This window comes from Schistocerca gregaria, chromosome 2, assembly GCF_023897955.1.
Source record: "Schistocerca gregaria isolate iqSchGreg1 chromosome 2, iqSchGreg1.2, whole genome shotgun sequence".
Classification (NCBI taxonomy): domain Eukaryota; kingdom Metazoa; phylum Arthropoda; class Insecta; order Orthoptera; family Acrididae; genus Schistocerca; species Schistocerca gregaria.
In genome coordinates this window covers 830,679,985-830,707,338 of record NC_064921.1, presented here as the reverse complement: position 1 = coordinate 830,707,338, position 27,354 = coordinate 830,679,985, and the positions used below count along the sequence as shown (strand labels likewise).

The window sequence follows — 27,354 nt, the reverse complement described above, 5'->3', positions numbered from 1 at the left end:
TAGCATTTAGAAGTACAGTTGAATGGAATGGATTGTGTCTATAAAATACGAAAACTTGTGTATTGTAAGGTGAGCATCAACATGACTAAAAGAAGGGCAACTGAGTAATCGAATTAAATTAAATGCTGATGGAGTTAGATTAGGCAATGCAACACAGTAAGAGATGAGATAATACTTCGTCGGCAAAATAAATGGAAGCCGGAAAAAGAGGACACAAAATGCATCCGCGAAATAGCAAGAAAATAATTTCTGAAAAAGAGGAATTCATTAACACCTACTATCAATTTACAGGGTAACAATCATTGAACTATATGAAAAAAACCTGCGTTAGTTACAATCTACGGCGTGCACACACGCTATTCAATACGTGAAAGTCACTACAGATATTCGTATTTCGGTTACGACATGTTCGAAATGCGTGCCATCATTGGCGATGATGTGGCGCAGACGAATAGCGAAATTCTGCTTGAACCGCTGAAGCGTCGTTAACATCGATGTTGTCAATGACCTCCTGAACAGTTGTTTTCAGCTTAGAAATGGTTTTGGGGTTATTGCTGTACACCTTGTCTTTAATACAGCTCCACAAAAGGGAGTCGTGTGTTCAGATCCAATGAACATGGCGGCCAATCAAGGCCCATGGCAATGGCCTCTGGGTACCCCTGAGCATGAATGCGGTCCTCAAAGTGCTCACCCAGGCTATCAGATATTCTCCTGCTTCGATGGGGTTGAGGTCCGTCTTACAAGAATCAGAGTCACTTTGGATCACGGGGATGAAATCATCTTTCGAAAACTTCACGAACCGTTCGGTAGTCAACGTGCCATGAAGGAAAATCGCACTGATTATTCTGTGACTGGACATTGCACACCATAGTCACCCGCTGAGGGTGAACGGACTTCTCGTTAGCGCAATGCGGATTATCAGTCCCCCAAATGCTCCAATTTTGCGTATTTACGAGCCCATTCAAATGAAAGTGGGCTTCCTCGCTAAACCAAGACATGCTACTGCCCATCATGTCCCGCGACCAGCCGTGCAGTTTGAACGTCCCAGCGCAAACCGTTCAGGCGGCATGACGATTTTATTTCATATAGTTCAATAATTGCCACCCTGTGTATGTTTGTCTTTTTACAGTGTTTATCTGCAGTGTAGCCTTGTGCGGAAGTTAAATATGGACGCTGAACTACTCAGGAAACAATATAATAAAATCTTTTGCGGTGTTAGAGATAATTTGCTGAAGGTTAGATGGATATATCCAATAACATGAGGAGGTACGGAATCTATCTGGGGAAAGAAGAAACGTATCGCATAAATTGAGAGAATACGGCCTGAGGCATCAAGGAATCGTCAGTGTAGTGACTGGAAGGAAGTGTGGTAGGTAAAAACTGTAGAGAGAGACCAAGGCTTGGATACAGTAAGCTGGGTGAAATGGGTGGACGTTCCAGTAAGACTTGCGAAGCATAGATTAGCATGGTGAGTTGCATCAAACTAGTACTCGGACTGAAGACCATTTAACACCACAATACAGCACCTCACAAATTTTCAGTACATTAATTACGTGATTTTAAAATCATTTCTTGTACATGTTTCTACTTCATTAATTTTGAGAAAATTAAAATTGTAAACAACTTTGTAGTAAAAACGGCTGGCATAGTCAAGGAATTTTGTATCATATACAATTCAAAGAATCTGTCTGTGTGTTGGCGTGAACGTGCGCAGCGTCAGTGGCAAAGAAAGCAGAGAGAGAGAGAGAGAGAGAGAGAGAGAGAGAGAGAGAGAGAGAGAGAGAGAGAGGTGCTTTCCTTTGTGTGGTGAGATACAGACCTGAAGTGAAGGTGTTCTGATGCATTATTGAGATTGTCATTGGATAGGTGTTGTAAGCATGGCAAGGAATTGTGGATAAGTGAGCTAGAATACATCTCGGCAAAGTACAATGCATTTAAGAAGAATAGTTAACTGAAGAAGATTACAGTGTGGCCCAAAATTATTGAAAGTTTCATGTTGCTAAAGAAACATTTGTTGCTAATAACGGTCAGTACAAAATGCATTACGTCGCACCACCAGCAACTCACCACAAAGCAAGATCAAGCCAGTTATCCTTTTAGTTACATATATGCCTTGCCAGAGTAGTAAATGAACATTCTGAACACTATTGTGTTCGTTCAATGATCCATTAACCTTGTGACTGATGCTGATTCTCCCGATCCATTAACTATCAGCAGACATAACCATTCACCGTAAATACCGAGAAAGACACAATTACATTTGTATTTAAATTACATCAGGTAATTCATAAAATAAGGTGCAGTAAGTAATTAAAGTTCTTTCTACAGTGTAGCGAATCTACCGCATCCAGTCAGAAAGTACAAGATATTTTACAGCGAACTGCTGTCGCTATTTCAACTTAAGTGATTTTTATAATTTTATGTTATATACTTTGCAAATATTTCATGTGTTGTTGATTTTCGTAATACCATCATCACGGAAATGCTAGCGGTTAGTTAGCAAAGTCATTACGAACTTTCCTGAGACATTTTGTGGAACAGTGATCTCTCATGAGCATTTGTTTCAATGAACCTGACAAAAGATAGCAATACAGATACTAACGTAATTCAGTACATCTCACATGACGTGTTAATAGTAACAATTACACGTTTTTTATCGTTGCAAGTAACGTCACTGAATTACCAGTGAGTTTAATACTGCTCACATTGTACGTGGCTTTACAATTAAACTCGTGCGTGTGCAATTTTTCCCGCTACTGACTTTTTTTACACGTACCATTACGTAATTTTATTGTCAGTTCACTCATTAACCAATTATATCTTGTGCTTATTTTCCGACTGGCGACTGTGATTATCTGCAATATGATTTCATATTGTTTCGCCAATCTATTCAAAAGCGTTGCTGGCTACAGTTATTTAACCGGTTACAAAATTACTTTTTCGATCGTTGTTGCGCTCGACAAATATCTGTCAGATAGCAATCACGTCATAACTATCTGCATTCTTTCGGTTATTAAAGTTCTTCGGAACCGATGGCTTTTCCTGAGAAACATTAGGTACGCGGGTCATTTACATCAGTCATACCTGATAATGTAGTTACGTTATGAACAAGTACAACACCACCAACAAGTCATCGCAACTCCTCTTCAATATTTTTGATTGCTGTAGCCCTGTGCTGTTCGATTGGTGACATTTTCTCTATTCGGAAGACGTAACGAAAGCCCATAGTGCGAAATTCAACAGCAACAGAAAGAGAGCAACAATTTCTAGTCACTAAACTGCGTGCCACGAACGTAAGCTGAATTTCGTGCTTCCCAAGGAGAAAAAAATTTGAGTTTTTAGATGATAACTTAAACCTTTCGTGATGATGGAAAGAAAAGGATCTGCTACGACATGGCCCTACACCCCCCCCCCCCCCGGCTCTCTCTCTCTCTCTTTCTCTCTCTCTCTCTCTCTCTCTCTCTCTCTCTCTCTCTCTGTGTGTGTGTGTCTGTCTGTCTCGTTCTCTTCCTCATAAACTCATTACACTGCAGATGGGCGAACCAGCTGCAGATCCAGACGCTTGTTCCGCGGGTTGGCCACAGGGCAAGGTGGTTAATGTCAAACCAATTCCACTGAAACATTACTAAGACAACAGTCTGTGGTGTCTGTGTTTTCCCAAGGCACTTAACTGTTACCAATAAGTGCTTTTTTTTTGAAAAATGAAACATTTCATGAGTGAGTCTGCACTCATTGTGATTTTTTCATGAATAAAGCCGTATAGATCATTTTATATTATTTAAGCTACTATCATCACCAGATCGAAACATATAACTCACAAAACAAAGTTGCAATAAAATCCGTGCCTAAGCTGGACGTCAACAAATTTACAGCTATACAAGCTCCAAGGTTTAATCTGATCACGGAAATAACCAAAACATCTCTAAATAACAGATAAGTTTTCCCCTTGCCTCGATCCCAACCCTACCCGCAATAAAAATTAAGTTGTTCGTCACAGTTTTGTAGTTCCACTTGAAAATTAATCATCCAAAAGGGAGAAAGTCAGCTTATGTGTCCGAAAAAATACTGGGAGCAATCGCGAAAGGCATCTGAAACTTGTTTCTATTAAAATGCAGGTCGAAAAGTAAATAGTGCTTTTCGAAATTTACCCTAGGCCTCCTGGAAAGGACCGTTTATCTCTGTGTCTCACTGTGGACATCGTCGTCTCCAGAGACTGAGTCACTGAACTCCATCAACTCCGGAAACTATGAGCCATTTCAGTACCCAGTTTCTTCTGAGCAACCCTCGCCAAGAATTTTGACAGCGGCTGATCTAGGATTTAAATGCCTTTCTAAGTAGGAACAACACCTGCCGTCTCTGTTAGTGCACAATACTTCAAAGCAATTTTATTAAGGTTTTCTGTGTTCACTGTGCCGTTTTGACGTATTTTTTGTATGTCGAGAGCCACAAGCAAGTTCTTTTAAATTAAAATATAGTAAAATGAAAAGTGTTTATCCTACACGCCTACGAAAATTCAAAAATAAATTTGTAGACTAAACACGTAAACCAGCACACTTTTGGCCTGACTGCTGCAGATGGAGTGTAGGCTTTCGTTTGCTGAGGCACTAGGAGGGAGAGGGTGTTGCCCTGGCCGCCTTCTACCCCCGAAAAGGATCCTCAGTACTCATTTTATAGCACGCTAAGAGGACCTGTGGCCATCCTGGAGAGAATGAAATGACAAAAAATTCTTCATTGCAACCTCAGACTGAACCTGGGACCTCCAAGATAGGAGTCTTGCAGTCTACCCCTTAGATCACAACTCTCAGTATATTACGTATAATTTAATTTTCGACATATTTACAACCCAACAATTATCCTCGATACGTGAGGGATTAGTTTGTCCTATGATGGACAAGTCAGGCGGCTCTTAAAGAAAGTCGCCTGTACTGCAGGGCTGCCAACACAAAAGGCGTCCAAGTCACTGTCTCAGCCACAATATACTGTCTGAGTACATTCGTAGACTATATTTACAATAGTAAGAATACTGTCTTTAAATATATGTTAAAATAGTAATGTGTTTGGTGTAGGATTAAATTAATCATATTTCTCTAATAAATGTCTATCATAATATTTTGCTTGGCGTTAAAAACACACTTATACAAAATGTGAAATAAGGCGATAGTTGCATAACATTCTTAAGATAGCGAAAGTTACAAAAAGTCGCACATCAAAAAATATCAAATATCACATTATTGAAGTGGAGTGTATTCTATTTGTTCTTCCGAATTAGCACTGACATAAAGCCTCTTTGAATGACACATCAGAAATTAAATCCATACAATTATGAAGAGATTAACATACATTTCTTCTTTCAATGTGGCCTTAATGTCAATGTTATTTTAAGGTTTCTGTGCGCGTTTCCATGGTTAACAACACTGTAACAATATGTTTCTCTGTTGATAAAACTTCATTCGGAATAAATTACAGTACCAACAATCGCTCATGCAACTATCTCCATTTACGATGATTATTATGTTAAATATTAACTGTTACTGAAAAAATGGGGTTGTCGGGTTCAGTTGGTGCTAACATGGAATATCTCAGACCAGTCACTACAAATAACTAAAATAGTACGACCACGGCCCCCACAACACAAGTACAAAGAAAGTCCACAATAAAATCCTTAAAATAAAAAAAATTCTTTTTCCTATGGTAATATATGAACGAAGTTGAATAAACAGTCTTCCTCTGTTTTAGTGAAATTTTAAGTTATTAGTTTAAACAGTTTTTTATCAGTGCAAAATGTCCTTAACTGTAAATATGCTGCAGTGAAGCCTTTGTACAAGGAAGAAGATAACGAAATACCATCAAACTTCCGTCCAATTTCATTTTGCACACATTCTCAAAAATTTTAGAAAAGATGGTATACAGTCGTCGTCTTTACTATCTCACCACAACTGAAGTATTACCTTAGTCACAATTCGGATTTCTAAACTTTGCAATATTGAGAAGGCTATCTATAAATACAGTGAGAATGTATTTATTAGACAGTAAATTACAGGCTACTGGCATATTTTGAGCTCTGTCAAAGACATTTCACTGTGTGAATCACAGTATCCTTTTGTGTAGATCAGAAAATTACTGTTTAACAGAAATTCTGCAAAACGGTGCAAATCGTCTGTCTCCAATACAAAACAGGGGGTGTCAATAGGAAAGAGACATGTACAGCTATGAGGTATTATGCAACTGGCAATCAATAACATGTGTCCCCTAAGTTCTGTCTCAGAGCCCTCAGGTGGTCTTTTGAATGTATGACCTTTCTTCAGTAACACTACCAGATGCTGAATTTGATTTACTTGCAAATGATACAAACATTGCAACAAATAGTAAATCAAATATAGCCTTAGAAAGGTCGGCTAATGAAATTTTCATGGACATTAATAAATGGTTCCTAGCCGGTTCTCTGTTATTAAACGTTCAAAACAATACTATACGCAGTTCAGAACTTGTAAAAGTCTCCTCCGAATATATACCCAAACTATGACAAGAAGATAGAAGAACTTGACAGTGTCACACTCATGGGATTATAGGGTGGTGATAAACTTAACTAGGAGCAGCATACCACAAAACTGCGGAAGCGCCTAAACAAATTTCTTTTTTGCTACGCGAGCGTTGCCAGACATAGGTGATATAGGAATAATAAAGGCTTCGGTAATATGCTTGTTTTCATTCCATTATGTCATAAGGGATTATTTTCTTAGATAATTCAGCAAGCCATTCTGAAGTTTTTCAGAGTACAAAGACTTGAATAAGAATTATTAGTGGTGTGAATTGAGTAACTTCCTGCAGAAAACTGTTTAAGGAACTGGGAATACAAACTATTGATTTCCAATATATTTGGTACTTCATGAAGATGGTCATTAAAATACGTATATTTCTGTTAGATCAACAGCGCAGTTTGTGGAGTCAATATTGGAAATAAGAATAACTTTGACTTAGTTTGGTTCAGAAAGGTGTCTGCTATTCATCAGTAACACTATCAGCCATGAAAAAGTTTAACTAATAATGAAGTTTCGTTTGATAATAGTCTAAAGGATTGATTGGTGATCAACTCCTACACCGTTTATGAATTTTTAGAGAACCACTTAATGTATGTACGAGGGATATCCACAAAGTACATTACATTTTGCAATTAAAAATAAAGTATTGGTATTTTTTTATTATGTACAGATGAAAGCCACACTTGAATACTACTTTTCTACATAGTTGCCATTTAAATTAAGGCACTTATCGCAGCGATGGAAGAGCTTGGAAATTCCTTCGTCGTAAAATTCAGCCGCCTACGCCTTTGCCGTGTGGGCCCGGGCGTTGTGAATCAGCGAGATCTTTGAGCCCGCCTTTCTCCTGCGTTGTTTTGTATTGCTCTTCTGAGTTTGTGCAGAGTTTGGCAATACCTTTGAGAGTTTATTGTAGTGCCTCTTTCCAGGAAATCCACAAAAATCACACCTTTTCTGTCCCAAAAGAGGTAAGCACGTGGTTGAAGGCGCAGGCGGCCGAATTTTACGACGAAGGAATTTCCAAGCTCGTCCATCGCTGCGATAAGTGCCTTAATTTAAATGGCAACTATGTAGAAAAGTAGTATTTAAGTGTGGCTTTCATCTGTATATAATTAAAAAATTTCCAATACTTTATTTGTAATTCCAAAACATAATGTACTTTGTGGATAGCCCTCGTATTTCATTAATAATATCGCATTATGTGAATGAGTACAATCTGACTTACGTAAAAATCTTTACTGGCAATGAGATCATCGTATGTAAGTGCTGTAAAATGTTTATTTTATACTGTCCGCAATAGCCTAAGAATTATCATATGCATCTAAGTGTACGGAACACCTAATATTTGGAGATAATTTTTATACCCTTTTAAACGTAAATATGCTTAAGATTTTATTTTTTATTTTTATTTCTTTTTATCGATTCCAGATCCACAAAGGCAATTTCACTTCGGAACTTTGGAAAGTACATTGTCGTATCTATTATTTTGTAAATATTTATTGCACATTCTTCTTATCTGACACATTCCACATCCCAGAGGATCTCCTCACTGTGGATCAATTACAACGGGAAGTACACCTAATCTAATTCATATCAGTATATTATTTCACTGAAGATGTCAGTTTTCTAAAGGTTCCCTTCAAACACAGTCCAACATATCAGTTAATAAGATTTACACTCTCAGGCCGAGAACTATTGTGAAAGTTTTATTGAGAAGCCTTCGAGATTATTTCGCCTGAATTCATTTTACAGGAAATGAATCTGTTTACGTCGTTTGTAAGCAGGAAGAACACCAAGCTGGATGCCAGTTTGGCTGTTGTAAAGAGTTTCCACCACAAAGATATAATGTATTAATCTTGTTCAGGCAGTGTAGGCATACCAGGCATTTGCCCACCAATATGTTTTTCCGAAATCTGTAATTACGTTGTAAGTTATCGTTGCAGAAGATACATACAGTCAGTCTTGCTGATGTTCCCGCTCATGCATGGGACCCAGTCGTAAACGGATGACTCCCGTGCTGAAACAAATCAGTATTTTGTATTACGTCGTTAAATAAGTTAAAGTAATAGTCACAAATTGTAGATAGTAGCAATATACTAGGTTCATCAATGGAACACACTGCAATATTTATCTAATCATAGAAACTCCTGATCGCTATCGCTAACAGCATACACTATCTAAACTTCTGATACAAAAGTAAATAAATTTCTATTTTATTTTTAATCTACTGGTACATAAACCGAGGACTAAATAACTGGTGTTAATTGTTGTTGTTGTTGTTGTTGTTGTCTTCAGTCCTGAGACTGGTTTGATGCAGCTCTCCATGCTACTGTATCCTGTGCAAGCTGCTTCATCTCCCAGTACCTACTGCAACCTACATCCTTCTGAATCTGCTTAGTGTACTCATCTCTCGGTCTCCCTCTACGATTTTTACCCTCCACGCTGCCCTCCAATGCTAAATTTGTGATCCCTTGATGCCGCAAAACATGTCCTACCAACCGATCCCTTCTTCTAGTCAAGTTGTGCCACAAACTTCTCTTCTCCCCAATCCTATTCAATACCTCCTCATTAGTTACGTGATCTATCCACCTTATCTTCAGTATTCTTCTGTAGCACCACATTTCGAAAGCTTCTATTCTCTTCTTGTCCAAACTAGTTATTGTCCATGTTTCACTTCCATACATGGCTACACTCCAAACAAATACTTTCAGAAACGACTTCCTGATACATAAATCTATATTCGATGTTAACAAATTTCTCTTCTTCAGAAACGCTTTCCTTGCCATTGCCAGTCTACATTTTATATCTTCTCTACTTCGACCATCATCAGTTATTTTACTTCCTAAATAGCAAAACTCCTTTACTACTTTAAGTGTCTCATTTCCTAATCTAATTCCCTCAGCATCACCTGATTTAATTTGACTACATTCCATTATCCTCGTTTTGCTTTTGTTAATGTTCATCTTATATCCTTCTTTCAAGACACTGTCCACTCCGTTCAACTGCTCTTCCAAGTCCTTTGACGTCTCTGACAGAATTACAATGTCATCGGCGAACCTCAAAGTTTTTACTTCGTCTCCATGAATTTTAATACCTACTCCAAATTTTTCTTTTGTTTCCTTTACTGCTTGCTCAATATACAGATTGAATAACATCGGGGAGAGGCTACAACCCTGTCTCACTCCTTTCCCAACCACTGCTTCCCTTTCATGCCCCTCGACTCTTATGACTGCCATCTGGTTTCTGTACAAATTATAAATAGCCTTTCGCTCCCTGTATTTTACCCCTGCCACCTTTAGAATTTGAAAAAGAGTATTCCAGTCGACATTGTCAAAAGCTTTCTCTAAGTCTACAAATGCTAGAAACGTAGGTTTGCCTTTTCTTAATCTTTCTTCTAAGATAAGTCGTAAGGGCAGTATTGCCTCACGTGTTCCAACATTTCGACGGAATCCAAACTGATCCTCCCCGAGGTCTGCATCTACTAGTTTTTCCATTCGTCTGTAAAGAATTCGCGTTAGTATTTTGCAGCCGTGGCTTATTAAACTGATAGTTCGGTAATTTTCACATCTGTCAGCACCTGCTTTCTTTGGGATTGGAATTATTATATTCTTCTTGAAGTCTGAGGGTGTTTCACCTGTCTCGTACATCTTGCTCACCAGATGAAATAGTTTTGTCAGGACTGGCTCTCCCAAGGCCGTCAGTAGTTCCAATGGAATGTTGTCTACTCCGGGTGCCTTGTTCCGACTCAGGTCTTTCAGTGCTCTGTCAAACTCTTCACGCAGTATCGTATCTCCCATTTCGTCTTCATCTACATCCTCTTCCATTTCCATAATATTGTCCTCAAGTACATCGCCCTTGTATAAACCTTCTATATACTCCTTCCACCTTTCTGCCTTCCCTTCTTTGCTTAGAACTGGGCTGCCATCTGAGCTCTTGATATTCATACACGTGGTTCTCTTCTCTCCAAAGGTCTCTTTAATTTTCCTGTAAGCAGTATCTATCTTACCCCTAGTGAGATAAGCTTCTACATCCTTACATTTGTCCTCTAGCCATCCCTGTTTAGCCATTTTGCACTTCCTGTCGATCTCATTTTTGAGACGTTTGTATTCCTTTTTGCCTGCTTCATTTACTGCATTTTTATATTTTCTCCTTTCATCAATTAAATTCAATATTTCTTCTGTTACCCAAGGATTTCTAGCAGCCCTCGTCTTTGTACCTACTTTATCCTCTGCTGCCTTCACTACTACATCCCTCAGAGCTATCCATTCTTCTTCTACTGTATTTCTTTCCCCTATTCCTGTCAATTGTTCCCTTATGCTCTCCCTGAAAATCCGTACAACCTCTGGTTCTTTCAGTTTATCCACGTCCCATCTCCTTAATTTCCCACATTTTTGCAGTTTCTTCAGTTTTAATCTACAGGTCATAACCAATAGATTGTGGTCAGAGTCCACATCTGCCCCTGGAAATGTCTTACAACTTAAAACCTGGTTCCTAAATCTCTGTCTTACCATTATATAATCTATCTGATACCTTTTAGTATCTCCAGGGTTCTTCCACGTATACAACCTTCTTTCATGATTCTTAAACCAAGTGTTAGCTATGATTAAGTTGTGCTCTGTGCAAAATTCTACTAGGCGGCTTCCTCTTTCATTTCTTAGCCCCAATCCATATTCACCTACTATGTTTCCTTCTCTCCCTTTTCCTACACTCGAATTCCAGTCACCCATTACTATTAAATTTTCGTGTTAATTAGGTTAGTAATAAACTTAAAGTTTGTTGACTTAAGCTTTGCTCTGGGCATTATGTATTGCCCAAACGATAATGACTGTAGTTTATGTCTTTGCTGAAACTCCCTGACAGAAACTATGTGCCGGATGTAACACTTGCCCGCGAAAGGCAAAGGTCCCGAGTTCGAGTCTCGGTCTGGCATACAGCTTTAATCTGTCAGGAAGTTTCATATCAGCATACACTCCGCTGCAGAGTGAAAATCTCATTCTGGATATATCTTTGCTGCATATTATGTAAATATAGACACATCTGTGGTTGTTAAAGGACACCAACATTTAGATGTACAACATGCTCCAACACTGCTATTCGATAAATAATAAGATTCGTTCTCGAACTGAAAATAGTTATCCCAGATACACTGTACAAAAGAATTAATCACTTTTGGAACCCCACCATTTTCCCCAATTGCGACACTTAAGTATGCAGGTACCGACAGCCTTCCTTTATGACGGTGCAAAAGTGTGACCCTCGTACCAGGTGGAATTGAAGGAAGACATTTAAGCAATTCAGAGGCGGCTGCTACATTTTTCACTGGTAGGTTCGAACAAAATGTGTTAACGGAGATGCTTCGGGACTCAAATGGGAATCTCTGGAGGGAAGGCGACGTTCTTTTAGAGAACGAGTACGGAGAATATTTAAAAAAACCAGCAGTTGAAGCTGACTGCCAAACGATTCTACTGCCACCAAAATACGTTTCGTGTAAGGACCACGAAGATAGTATTTGAGACATTATGGCTCACACGGAGGCAGAGAGTCTTTCCCTCGATTTGCGACTGGAACAGGAAAGGAAATGACTGGTAGTGGGTACAAGGTACCCTCCGCCACGCAGCGTACGCTGGCTGGCGGAGTATCGATGTAGATGTAGATAACATTTCAGACACAACGCAGCTCGGAATCGACACGACTAGGACCGAGGAGATTTCGTAAAGAGAGCCCATGAAACCATCCCTTTCTTTGGGGCGTTTATTTACTCACATTCCCCAGTCGAAAACGACAATTTGAACCCAGGTCAGTCGTGAAGGAAGTGTGTGGTCAGCAGCACTATATCGATGAAAAAGTCATTTCGTAGTAAAAATACGGACGCAGAAGAAGCCGAGTAGCATAGTCACTGTAGTGTAGTGGCTACGGTACTAGACTGTTGCATGGAGGGTCGTGAGTTCGAAACGCCGGCACTGTAACTCAGCGTGTTCGGTCAGACGGTTAGCTGCCCTCCGTAATAAACTGAGTCAATGGATCAACGACGAACTGAAACGTGTGTCTTGCGACGTCCGCCCCGAGCAGATAAAACAAACGAAAACGAACAAAAACGAAAAATTTTAATTTCTATATTTGGTTGGAGTATGTTCTTGAAGTATCCAAAAAGGTCAAGAATCATTGTACTGGAATGTTCTGTGAATGTACGTATACCGTATGTGTTCTTGCCGGAGGCAGTTGGCTCAGCGCTCTTGTATGTGCTAGTGCTGCATAAATTTTCGTTAAGTGAATTTAGTGTTCGTCGTTCCTTTAATTACACCTTCTTCTACGTGATACTATTTCTGTTATCGATGAGTCAGATACATGTACAGTATTTAATAATCACTTTCTGAACAGTGCTGGTGAATTAAATAAAAACTTATTTTCACCAGGGAACAAAATAGCTCTCGTGGAAAATGTCCTTCCGAGAATGATGTCTGAAATATTCTGCTGTGGTAGTGACAAGGGTGAGATACATTCAATAATTAAATTACTGAAGACTATGGATTCTCCTGGATATGATGGCGTCCCACTAGATTCTTAAAGTACTATGCTGCAATTTTACACCATAGTAGCCACATTTGTAATTTTTCCATTAAGAATTGTCAGCTTCCACAAGATTAAAGCACTCAGTAGTGAAGCCGCTTTATAAAAGGGAAAAAGGAGTAATGTAGACAGTTTTAGACCTATTTCTGTGCCATCAGTGTTTGCTAAAGTTACTGAAATTGTGTATGTAGGAATAATTGACATTTTATTTCATTTAATTTGCTATCAAATGTACTACTCGGTCTTAGAAGTAATTTAACAACTGAAAATGCTTTATATTCTCTCCCCTCTTTGAGGTACTGGATGGATTAAACAAAAGGTTTCGAACTCTAGACTTTTTTTATTTAATTAAGGCATTCGATTGTGCTTATCACAAAATATTGCTCCAGAAGTTGGACCATTACGGAATACAGGGACTACCTCAGACCTGGTTAACATCTTACTTTAACAGACAGCAAAAGGTCTTTTTTTGTCGTTTTAGGGGGCACAGCTACAATGGTCATTAGCGCCGTGACTACTTTAGGAATGTACCGCGAGGCACAAGGTTAAAACAGCAACTAAAAGGGACAACACTATAAAAGACGTATTAACAGACAGAGGATTAAAAAACTACAGCATAATCAAACGTCCTTAGACAGGTGTGTCAAGAACGCGAGCAGCAGCTCCTGGGTCATCCGCTAAAATGGCATCCAGAGTACATGGCAGGCCAAGATCAAGACGCAGCGTAGTAAAATCCGGACAGGACGTTAAAATGTGGCGGACCGTCAGAAATTGCCCACATGCACAGAACGGCGCCGGCGCTGCCGTCAGCAGATGGCGATGGCTGAACCGGCAGTGTCCAATTCGTAGCCGGGCCAAAACGACCTCCTCCCGCCGAGAAAGACGTGAGGAAGATGTCCAAGCTGCGGGAAGAGGTTTCAAGGCCCGAAGCTTGTTGTCCGTAAGTGCAGCCCAATCAGCATGCCACAGCGATAGAATGCGCCGACAAATGACCGTGCTACAATCTGATGAAGGGACACAACAAGAAGCCGTCCGAGGCTGGAGGACCGCAGCCTTGGCCGCGGCATCTGCAGCTTCGTTCCCGACATGGCCAGGAACCCACATAAAGCTAACTGGAGACCCGTCGACCACCAGCTGCTGAAGAGAGCGTTGGATCCGGTGCACGAAAGGGTGAACCGGATACGGATCACTGAGGCTCTGGATGGCGCTCAGAGAATCGGAGCAGATGACATAAGCAGGATGTCGGTGGCGGCAGACGTAAAGAACAGCCTGGTAAAGAGCTCAGCTGTGAAGACCGAACAATGGCCATGTAGCCGGTATTTGAAACTTTGTGCCCCGACAATAAAAGAACACCCGACCGCGTCATTGGTCTTAGAGGCATCTGTATAAATGAAGGTCATATTAATGAACTTCGAACGAAGTTCGACAAGACGAGAGTCGTATACCTAAGCGGGGGTAACCTCCTTTGGGAGCGAGCGGAGGTCAAGGTGAACGCGAACCTGGAGCCAAGGTGGCGTGTGGCTCTCGCCCACCCTAAAGGTTGCAAGGAGTGAAAAATCAAGGTGTTGAAGGAGGCGACGAAAGCGAACTCCAGGGGGTAGCAGGGCAGAGACATACAACCCGTATTGACGGTCGAGAGTCGTCAAAAAAGGAACGACACGATGGGTGGTCGGGCATTGACAACAGCCGACAGGCATACCGACAAAGCAGTATATCGTGCCGGTAGGTGAGTGGCAATTCACCGTCTTCAGCATGAAGACTCTCGACGGGACTACTATAAAACGCTCCGATCGCAAGCCGTAAACCCCGATGTTGTATGGAGTTGAGGCGGCGTAAGATGGACGGCACCCATAATCCTACTTGGAGCGGACGATCGACCGATGTAGGCGAAGTAGGACGGTTCGATCCGCTCTTCACGATGTGCCACTGAGAACACGGAGGACATTTAGAGAACGGGTACAACGGGCAGCCAAATATGACATGTGGAGACCAACTAAGTTTCCTGTCAAACGTAAGACCTAAAAATTGTTGTCTCCACGAATGGGAGAGCAACGGGGCCGAGTCGTAAGGACGGTGGGAGAAACTCTCTGTAGCGCCAGAAGTTAATACAGACCGTTTTCTCGGCAGAAAAACGGAAGCAATTGGCGACACTCCAGGAGTAAAGACGGTCAAGAGAACGCTGAAGACAGCGCTCCAGGAAACATGTACGCTGCGCTCTGCAATAGATGGTAAAATCGTCCACGAAAAGGGAGCCTGATACATCATCTGGGAGGCAATCCATTATTGGATTGATCGCTATGGCGAAGAGAGCGACGCTCAAAACGTAGCCCTGTGGCACCCCGTTCTCCTGGCGTAAGGTGTGACAGGACAGGACCCACACGTACCCTGAACTGTCGATCCATTAAAAAGGAACGAGGGAGGCGACCGCGGAAGCCCCATGTATGCATCGTGCGGAGAATGCGCGCCCTCCAACAGGTGTCGTAAGCCTTCTCCAAATCAAAGAACACAGCCGCGGTCGGGCGCTTCCGCAAGAAGTTATTCATAATGAAGGTCGACAAGGTAACCAGATGGTCAACAGCAGAGCGGCGCCTACGAAATCCACATTGTACATTGGTAAGTAGGCGTAGAGATTCGAGCAGCCAAACCAACCGAGAGTAAACCATTCGCTCCATCACCTTACAGACACAGCTGGTAAGCGAGATGGGTCAATAACTGGAGGTCAAGCGCTTGTCCTACCCCGGCTTAGGAATCGGTACAACAATAGACTCGCGCCAGCATGCGAGAACGTGTCCCTCAATCCAGATGCGATTGTAAGTACGAAGGAGGACACCTTTACCTGCAGGAGAAAGGTTCTTCAGCATCTGAATATGAATAGAATCAGGCCCACGAGCGAAGGACCGTGACCGGGCAAGTGCATTTTCGAGTTCCCGCATGGTGAATGGGGCAATGTAACTTTCACAATACGAGGAGTGGAAGTTAGGTGGCCGAGCCTCCTCTGCCTATTTTCGGGGGAGGAAGGCAGGGGGGTAATGAGTGGAGCTCGAAACCTCTGCGAAAAAGCGGCCGAAGGCATTGGAGACATCCTCAGGGGCCACAAGGACGTCATTCGCGACCGTCAAGCCAGAAACTGGTGAGTGGACCTTAGTGCCAGACAGCCGGCGCAGGCTACCCCTGACAACAGAAGGAGGAGTAAAACTGTTGAAGGTGTTTGTGAAAGCAGCCCAGCTGGCTTTCTTACTTTTATAATTGATACAATTCGCCACTGTAGGGTGGCGTTTAAAGGTGCATAAAGCACGTCGACGAGTACGTAAGGCATCTCTGCAAAAGGTTATTATCCACAGTGCAGAAAATGGCTATGATGTGGAGTCTGAGGGAGGAGGGAGGGAGGGGAAGGGTACCGCAGGTATCATTGCTGGGGCCAGTCCTGTTCCTTATTTATACTGTATAAATGGTGTACCCTCTTGTATTACAGGTGACATATATTTTGTTAGGTGGTAAAGGAAGTTGTGTGCAACATTGGCCACTGTTTCAATTAGTACAGTTAACGAGTTCGTGGCTTGTAGAAATCAAACTACCTCTAAATCACAGTACGACTCAGTTTTTACAGTTTCTGGCACATAATTCAACAAAACCCGACATTTTAATTTCACAGAACTGGCATATGATTCGTGAAACTTAATAATTCAAATTTCTAACTGTTTAGATAGGCAGTAATCTGTCGTGGAAAGCCCACGTTCAGAATCTTGTTCAAAGACTTAATTCCGCCATTTTTATTATTCGAGCGGTATCTACGTAAGTGTTAGTTTGACACGAAAAGTAGTCTACTTCGCTTATTTTCATTCGCTTATGAAGTATGGTGTTGCGTTTTGGGATAACTCTTCCCATTCTCAAACCATATTTTTGGCTCAGGAACGGGCGGTTCGGACAAGTGGTGGAAGTTCACGAACCTCTTGTCTACCCCTGTTCAATAGTCTGCGTATTCTGAGACTGGCTCCTCAAATTTTTTTATGTCGTTTCTTGTTAAAAATATCAGCTCATTCCCAAAACTTAGCAGCTTTCACTGAGTTAATACTAGGCAGAAATCTAATGTGCATCTGGATCCACTTGACTGTCCAGCAGAAAGGTGTGCAGTATACTGCTGCATCCATTTTCAGTAAGCTACCACAACAATTCAAAAATCCTTGCAGCAATCCACTCGCTTTCAAATCTAAAAAGAAGAGTTTCCTCATGGCTCACTCCTATTCTGTCGAGGAGTGCCTTGAAAAGTTAAGCTGATTCCTGTGTTTTAGGGCTGATTGTGTTTACATAACCTTATGGCTTCTCTTTGTAGGGTTCATAAATATATTTTACTTGTTAATACTTTTATGCTGTAATTTCATGTACTTACACGTTACATGACGTTGGGGATTTGCTCCTCAATCTGGACCTACGACCACATCGCCAGTCTATATTTTATACCCTGTTTAATTCGATCATCAGTTATTTTGCTGCGCAAATAGCAATACTCATCTACTACTTCAAGTGTCATTTCCTAATCTAATTCCCTCAACATCACCTGATTTAATTGAACCACATTCCATTATCCTTGTTTTGATTTTTGCTGATGTTCATATTATATCCTCCTTTCAAGACTTTGTCCTTTCCGTTCAACTGCTCTTCCAAGTCCTTTGCCGTCTCTGACAGAATTACAATGTTATCGGCAAACCTCAAGATTTTTATTTCTTCTCCCTGGACTAATTCCTACTTCAAATTTTTCTTTTGTTTCCTTTACTGCTTGTTCAATGTACAGATTGAATAATATCGGGACTAGGCTACAATCCTGTCTCACTTCGTTCCCAATTGCTGCTTCCCTTTCATGCCCCTCGACTATTGTAACTGACATATGCCTTCTGCACCAATTATAAACACCCTTTCGCTCCTTGTATTTTACCCCCTGCTACCTTTAGAATTTGAAGGAGAGTATTGCAGTCAATATTGTCAAAGGAGCTCTCTGTGCTTACAAATGCTATAAATGTATGTTTGTCTTTCCTTAACCTCTCTAAGGTAAGTCGTAGGGTTCATAATGCCTCGCGTGTTCCTACATTTCTACGGAATCCAAACTGATCTTCCCCGAGTCGGCTTCTACCAGTTTTTCCATTTGTCTGTATAGAATACGTCTTAGTATTTTTGCCATCGTTGTTCGCAGTGGTAATTAAAGGTTACATGGAAAACAAAACACTGGGAATAACGTGATGCCGGGCATATTGAAATTACGAAAGTTCTTTTCTTTGAAATGTGGTTTAAGACTCTCATACTTAATGAAATGACGAAATTGCCCAGAAAGTCGTGAGCATTAGCCATCGCTGTGTGATGCCGTGCCTGCAGAGTGGGGACCGATAGATAGGGGAATACGTTCATAGAGAAGGGCAGCTCAGACGGAAGCTGTTGCACAGCCTTGCTAACACTCAAGAAGCCACCCGCGACAACGCAGAATAGATATTACGAACAAGGGCGAACGTAACTAGACCACATACAGTTTTACGTAGGGACGTATTTCAGAAAGTGCAGGTTTCAGTGTTATGAAAAGAAATAGAAAATCGCTGCTCCAGTTTCGGTAAGACCAAGGTTTCATTTACCGTCTGTAATAAATCCCTGATATTAATTTACAAGAATCTCTTGCAGCTGTACGCCAAATCTAAACATATTTTCCAGCGTTGACCATCTTTCTCCTTGTATGAACGGTTAACGCTTGTCTGCGGAAACAACCCCATAAGAAAATACGGTACTTGAGAAACCCCTCTAGTTCAAAATTCTTGCAACCTACAATATCTCTATCTTCCAAGATTCTTGTACTACAAAACCAGGCAATGAGCCAGCTATAATTGCTATTATCATCCATTACTAATAGCAAAAATAGTACCCACATAAGGCAAAGAAAACAGCATCTGAACAATTAGGACCTAGAATAACTTGTTTCTTAGAAAAACCGCCGGTAACCTCAATGTTAACTCTACGTAAGCTCCTATACACTGGAATGTATCGGCGACCGCAATATCTAGGTTCTGGCGTGTCGCTAGATATGTGCACTACAGCGGCTGAATGAAATAAGCACTGACACCAACTGCAACGCACTGAAAGTCACTACTTACCGGAGAAACAAAATACTCTCAAGTAATTAACTTTCGTGCCAAGACTGATTTTGTTACGCATTTACCCTCACAAAATTCTCTATATGACAACTAACACGTTTATTACACTGACAGTAATTACATGTTAAGTACTGACACACTCTCACGAAAACATCCGGTTTACACTAAATCATTTCTGCCACAAGGTCTATCCAGCCAGGTGTTCCTTGCATGTAAGGTTGTATCGTAAAGAATATTTCTCGTGTGGTCACCCCACATCCGCAACAAAAATGTACGGGAATCAAATCCTCCACTTACATATTCGAAACCTGCTTCGATATGAAGTCTGAGGAGACCTCGAAACTGCTGGTGCCTCACTGTGTTGAAACTTCATATGTGACCGTCTTCTGTAAGTATTCAACTTTGGGTGCATAGAATTAGCGACGGTACTGCCAACAAGAGTTTGTGTAAAATATTACTGACATCCAGAAGCATTTCCCTCCAATCAACCTCCTTGCATATTCGACCTCACTGCACGCACGTGTTCATATTCTCAGTCCCAAAACCAACTGAGACCCAAAATATTTCTTATATTTTATGGAGCCCCATTGAAGGTAAATCTAAAGTACGTTGTTATCCCCCATATCGTCATTAGAACAAGTGCATAAATAATGGTCCGACATTTTTCTTTTACCGAAAAGTACAAATTTTCTGTTTCTAGAATAGTTCTTTTATACAGAGAAGGGCTGTTCGAATGCACACGTCAGATGTGGCTGAAGAAAACTAATCTTTGAAAAATTTCTTTTCAATCATTCTGAACCTGTTACCCAGAGTTTCGTCAAATTTATTACGGAGTACGTAGTTTACATTGACAGTAGGATGGAAGGTGGTGTCACGTATAATTGCGCATAGTTTTTGAGTACGTACCTTGGTATTTGTAGATAGAAAACGCTTCATCCTCTGGCAGAGCATCTAGAACTAGAGGACCAGCACCGAGGATCACCATCAGCGATCCCAGCAGCTGCAACAAAACACAGAAATGAGGTAAGCTTATTTATTAACGAAGATGGATTCATTTCATATCGCATATGAAATGAAATATCTATTATTGATGTAGAAACTTCTGCTGACATTCCACGTAATTTGAAACTGAATGATAGAGTTGTATCAAAGCGCCGTCAGAAACTGATGCCAACACCGATTAATACCTGCCGATGTTTCCTGTGTTGGAGACTGAACATATGGCACTGTCTGTACTATCAGTGCTGCAGAAAAAATGATTGTGCTTTTATAGGAGCAAATTTATTTAAAGAATTAGATTCGTTCAAGTGCCTACCGATGAAATTATGCCATTCTGAATGAAATAAAAGGCCGTACAGGCCTTCAACGGCAGGGGGTGACTTATTTGAGCACAAAACGGTCGACAGAAGCTTTTCACATTTCTCACCATCCGCGCACCGTGAAATTTGAGACACCCTTATTTTGTACAGGTAAAGCCCCGCAGCTCGTAAATACAGCTGGTCACTGCAAGAATCTATACATGTTATAAAAACCACCTACTTATCATAGGTCGTGTGACATGATGTAATAAAAAGTGACGTGAGAAAAACTGCTGCATCGCTCATGACAAATATGCTACCAACTCTATAAGCAGTAAATTTCCCAGACAGTATCCATACGTGGTGCGAAATGTACCTACAGAATTGCAACGTGGTACGAAACATATATGAGGAAATATTACCTCGTGAACACAGATCCGTGGCGTCTAAATTTATTACTTCTTTCCAACTAAATCAATTCGAAAGACATTTTGCAGACGTTAGCCACACATGTCGCTGAATGTTACCAAAAATTATACCACTTATTACGCATAGATCAGGAGATATGACGTCAGAAACACTGTGGTACGTGAAGAACTGCCGCACCTGGCGTGAGGTTTAAATTTATTACGTCGTTTTAGTAACTATTCGCAACATATTTCATAGGCAGCATCCACATATGTAGCAGAATGTACTTACAGAAATATATCATTATACCACACGCAGTTCAAGAGATATGATATAGTAAACACAGATTCGCAAAAAACTGCTGCTGGACATGCAACTGGAAATATTGTATAAAATCAAGTTCTGAGTTAAATGAACATGACAGAATTGTATTTTGCATACTGTGCTTCTTCCCAACGGCCTTGTCGCGGTAGTATCTCTTCCCATGAGATCAACGAAGTTTAGCGCTGTTGGGCTTAACTAGCACTTGGATTAGTAAATATCTTCAACATTTCGCGGCCCTGTCAGCAACTGTATAAATATTAATTTTGATTTAATAATGAACAGCCTCAGTTACATCGTTTACCTAGAAATTTACCTACATTTCAGTCGGGATAACCCAACCTATTTCAGAATAACAGTATATACCGGTTGTCCATAGTGGACATCGTCAAACTAAAATTACAAATCCATAAATTATCGTCAGAATGTAAAACTTAGCTTGCACTGCCTCGGCCCCACTTCGTGAGATCCAGTACAGCACTTCGTGAGATCCAGTACAGCACTTCGTGAGATCCAGTACAGCACTTCGTGAGATCCAGTACAGCACTTCGTGAGATCCAGTACAGCACTTCGTGAGATCCAGTACAGCACTTCGTGAGATCCAGTACAGCACTTCGTGAGATCCAGTACAGCACTTCGTGAGATCCAGTACAGCACTTCGTGAGATCCAGTACAGCACTTCGTGAGATCCAGTACAGCACTTCGTGAGATCCAGTACAGCACTTCGTGAGATCCAGTACAGCACTTCGTGAGATCCAGTACAGCACTTCGTGAGATCCAGTACAGCACTCGTGAGATCCAGTACAGCACTCGTGAGATCCAGTACAGCACTCGTGGCTGGCGCATCGCGGTCGCGAAGTGGGGTCGACGCAGTGCAAGCTAAGTTTTACATTCTGACGATAATTTATGTATTTGTAGTTTTAGCTTGACGATGTCCACTAAGGACAAACGGTAGCTACTGTATTTCTGAAGAAGATTGGGTTATCCCGACTGAAACCTAGGTAAATTTCTAGGTGAACGGTGCACCTGAGGCTGTTCATCATTAAAATTTAAATTAATACATGGACTAGTAACTGTTCGTGTCTGCGAGCACTGTTGGCAAGTGAGGTATCCTCAGCCCTTGCGAGGAAAATACTGGAGTCACTTGATCAAGAAGTTGGAGCTCCTGCCACGAAAATTAATAGCTGTTGGCAGATCGATGTATTACCCACATATGCCCCTCCGTATCCGCATCCAGTGACGCCTATCGGCTCAGAATGACACGGCGATGGGTCCGTACCGTTGAGCCTTCTGCTCGGACGGACAAAGATTTTCTACACTGTTTCTTAATCTGTGTACTGTGCTTATACATTTCTACATCACGCACATTTTTTTGCACGACTGTTTCATAATTCCAAAGGTATTTTCACTAACACATGGAAATGAAATATTTTTGATAGTACACTACAGACAGTTTATTCCGTTTTTCGTTTCCAATAGAAAACTGGCAAAATGAATAGCCGTTCAATGCTGGGTTTTGTCAGCCAGTAGTTACTATTTTAGTAGGTGGTTGAACACCTAACATGTGTCCAATTTTTGTTACAGAGATACAACTCGTGACTGGCAAGTTTTCATTTGGCATTTGGTATTCTGTTACTACAGGTTTGTTTATCGACCGTCTGTGTCGTTCTGAAGTTCAACTTGTGGAGCTGTGCTAGAGTTCCGGTAACTGAATTTTCCAACTGTGATAGTAATCGTGATTTCTTGGCCAATTCTACTGTATCGTTTAAGCATGATGCAAGTATTAAACACTGAGTATGCCGATAGTACATTTCTGCACGAATTTTGTAATGGAAAGGCTGCTGCTGCTGCTGCTGCTTATAGAGAATACGGCAGTCGAGTTGCTAACCGCAGAGTACCAAGGTGTATAGTGCTCAGCACTCAAGTCTTACCTACAGATCAAAAGCGTGTAAATGAAAGTGTAAGTCGTTATAGGTAGGAAGTATTCCTTCAACAAGGAACGAAAGTCGGACTCCACTTTAGCTAATATGTAACGAAGAAAGATCATAGGTACAAAGTCATCACATAGTGGACAAAGGGGAAAAAGGGGAAAAAGGCGCTTGAGGTAAATAACCATTTTGCTCAACACCCGCACCTGGTTATAAGTCATTTAGAGCTGAGAATACCGCTACCATCATCATCATCATCATCATCATCATCATCATCATCATCATCATCATCATCATCATCATCATCATCATCATCATCATCATCATCATCATCATCATCAATATGGCGGTCTTCAGTCCGATCTCTACAGGAAAATCCACCCTGTGCAAACCTCTTCCTTTCTCGGTAACTATTGCAACTTACATCTATCGCAACGTGTTTACTACATTAATGTCTGTCTCCCTCTGTAATTTGTGTGTCCCACACTTCTCTTCGATACCAAACTGGCAATTTCTAGACCGCTCAGAGCGTTTCGTACCAACCGATCAGTTCTTTTAGTCAAGTTGTGCCATAAATTACTTTCTTCCCTGCTCGATTCAGTATTTTCTTGTTAGTTACGGGATATACCTGTCTTCAGCACCACATTTCAAAAGCTTCTATTCTCTTCTTTTCTGAATTACTAATCGTACACGTTTCACTTTCATACAAAGCTACACTTCACACAAACATCTTCAGAAAAGGCTTTCTAACACACTAACTGATATTTTTGGAAAATGATTTTCTTGATATGTCAAGTCTCCGTTTCATATCCTATCTACTTCGGCCATCATCAGATATTTTACGGTGAAAATTGCAAGAGTCATTTACAGCTTTTAGTTCGTCACATTCTAATTTACTCATAATCACCTAATTTATATCGACCACATTTAATTGTCCTCGTTTTACATTTATTGATCTTAGTCTTGTAATTCTTTTCAAGACATTATCCGTTCTGTGCTGTTCTTCCAAGTGCTTAACGGTGTCTAACAGAACTATGTATCATCTGCAAACAGCAAAATTTTTATGCCTTGTAACCGAAGTTTAATTCCCTTACCAAATTCCTTCTTCGTTACTTTCACGGTTAGCCAAATGCATAGACTGAATAACAGCGGTGACGAGGTACTACCCTGTCCCATTCCCTCCTCAACTATGGTTCCATTTCGTGTCCGACTTTACTGTAGTCCGGTTTCTGTACAAGTTGTAAATAACCTTTCGTTATTTATCCCTGCGACCTTCAACATGTGACGGAGTGTAGTCCACTCAATGTGTCAGAATTTCCTCTAAATCTAAAACTGCCGTGATCGTAGATTTGTCTTCCTTCGTCCTGTCTTTTAAGGTAAGTCGTAGGGTTAGTATTTCCGTACGTATCCCTGTATTTTTACAGGGCCCAAGTGGCAGTCCTTAATGTCGTTCCATACAACTTTCTCCGTTCTGTATATAATTCATGTCAATATTTTGCAACCATCACTTGTTCAACTGATAGCTTTTTAGTATTCACACTTGTCAGTATATGTCTCGCCTGGAAATAGAATTATTACATTCTTCCTGACGTCTGAGGGCAATTCACCTGCCTCACCTCTTATGACTTTGTAAGAAGTCTTGCCTAAAAACCATACTTTTCTGTAGTTCGTCGCTCGATGAATACTACGCTTGTCGACGCAGTGTGTACCCGTGACCTAAACCTACTGCCGTAATGGTGAGCGACAGAGCCTTGCATGTTGCCAGAAGCGTTTGATTACCTGCGTCAGAAGCGTGCGTCTGCACTCCTCTCGCAGTGCTGTGATGATGAAAGACGACACGTGCTGCCGTAAGACGCAGCCCGTAAATTTTGCTTGATACTCTGTTGCAGCCACATAGCTGTGAAACTCGCCAAAGGGGCTGCCACATGCCTAGGTGACCAGTTCCATAGCCCATGGTAAAAACACTTAAAAAAACGAAGGCATATGACAGGTCCGTTACCACAAGATGTAGGTCGGATTTTGAGAACATCCTCTGGGAATCGTAATGCCAGACATCACTAGCCTTCAGATTAGTAAGTTACAAAAAATGAAATGGAAAAATCACAATCCATAGATCTCCTTCGTTCACAAACGTACCAAATAAATCCAGCAAGTAATAAAACAGATAATGAAATTGTGTACTCAGTTCTGACACGAAATTCTTATTGAACGTACTTTAATCATAACAGGGTGTCCAAATATTCAGTGAAACTATGTGTTTCAAATCTTTAGGGCTGTAGATATACGAAACAAATTTTTGGATGGTTAACGTAGAGACAGAGCATTGTACTTTTCAGCTTTAGAATACTCCCAAAGAATCTAACAATTAAGTGCGAGAGCTTTGCGGACTTATTTTCATTCTGAATTACAGTGGCACAAAATTCTTGATTAACTCAGTTTATTCCGAAATGGTACTTTATTCAAGAAACTATCCGAGGAATCAGTTCATCTTGTTTACACAACTGTGAGACCGTTTAAGAACACAAACTCTGCGAACCGTACTCGTTTCATCATTCAAACGCAACTGCAGTATTCAGTCAGTGAACCCTATGAAAAAGAATTAAATCTGGACAAAACGTCATCAACAAGTATTGAAAGAGATGCCTTACTGCACTGGTTCAAGCGAAGCACAAGAAGAAAAGCACGCGTTCATTGACATCGTTATTTTACAAGTTCTGATGAGGAGAGAATCAGAGCTATATATATATAGACAGATGCGGAATATAACAGTTCACAAGGTATCCACATAACTCCGTTTCATACGTGCCGTTCTTAGAACATATTTTTATCTTTAAAAAGGCTGCATGATACAGTTGATAAATGTTTATATATGTACTAAACGTCTTTTTTTTTACTTTTGAGCCATCAGTCTTCTGACTGGTCTGATGCTGCCCGCCGCGAGTTGTTCTGTGCCTAGCTTTTCATCTGAGAGTAGCAGCTGCAACCTACGACGTCTATTATTTGCTTTATTTATGCCAATCTCTGTCTTCCTCGACAGTTTTTACCCTCTACAGCTGTCTCCAGTACAATGTAAGTTATTCCCTGATGTCCCTTCTCCTCCGATTTTTCCCAATGTATTCTTGCCGAAACATCACACCTCATAGACGAATCCAACAGGCTGAATTCCTTCGGACTATTCAAATCAATAGTGACTTATTCGATTTCTTAACCAAATCAACATTGTTTCTGTGAAAATACGCTCACAACAGTGAAAAAGCCTGAAATATGCAATTACCAAAACGTGCAACACAAAACACAGAGACAAGCCTCAAGCACAAAAGTACTGTGATGTGGTTGTCGTCAATGCAGCAACAGCTCAGCATTCAGAGAAGCCATACACGAGCTGCAATTGGCCAGTTGTTCTTCAGCAAACCTATCCACACCACATGGGTCAACGGGGCAAAAACGAAAGGGATAAAAAAACGAAAGGGATAAAAAAAAACGAAAGGGATAAAAAAAAACGAAAGAGATAAAAAAAAACGAAAGAGATAAAAAAAAACGAAAGAGATAAAAAAAAACGAAAGAGATAAAAAAAAACGAAAGAGATAAAAAAAAACGAAAGAGATAAAAAAAACGAAAGAGATAAAAAAAACGAAAGAGATAAAAAAAACGAAAGAGATAAAAAAAACGAAAGAGATAAAAAAAACGAAAGAGATAAAAAAAACGAAAGAGATAAAAAAAACGAAAGAGATAAACGAAAGAGATAAACGAAAGAGATAAAAAACGAAAGAGATAAAAAACGAAAGAGATAAAAAACGAAAGAGATAAAAAACGAAAGAGATAAAAAACGAAAGAGATAAAAAACGAAAGAGATAAAAAACGAAAGAGATAAAAAACGAAAGAGATAAAAAACGAAAGAGATAAAAAACGAAAGAGATAAAAAACGAAAGAGATAAAAAACGAAAGAGATAAAAAACGAAAGAGATAAGTTGTACAGATGTTTTTAGTACACTATAAACTGTTTGACTAAGAAGATGAGATGGCCAGATGTCAATGTAACTTCGGACTTGTACACACCACTAATGAGTATGTACACGATTATAGAGCTGCAGTTCTGTGATACATGGAACAGCCACCACAGTGTATGAGTGCTTTTCGTATTCAGTGATGTTATCAGGCACGTTGGCGT

General features: G+C 40.6%; 1 protein-coding gene across 1 annotated transcript in view; it reads right to left on the bottom strand.

Annotated features, from left to right (window-relative positions):
- LOC126336000 (uncharacterized) overlaps positions 1-27,354 on the bottom strand; it is a 113,030-nt gene that overhangs the window by 26,773 nt on the left and 58,903 nt on the right. Inside the window, exons 3-4 of the mRNA XM_049999478.1 lie at positions 20,138-20,231; positions 8,491-8,553 (exon numbers count right to left, since the gene is read on the bottom strand). Of these exons, the coding sequence (XP_049855435.1) occupies positions 8,491-8,553; positions 20,138-20,231 (157 nt within the window). The remainder of the gene's footprint in view (positions 1-8,490; positions 8,554-20,137; positions 20,232-27,354) is intronic.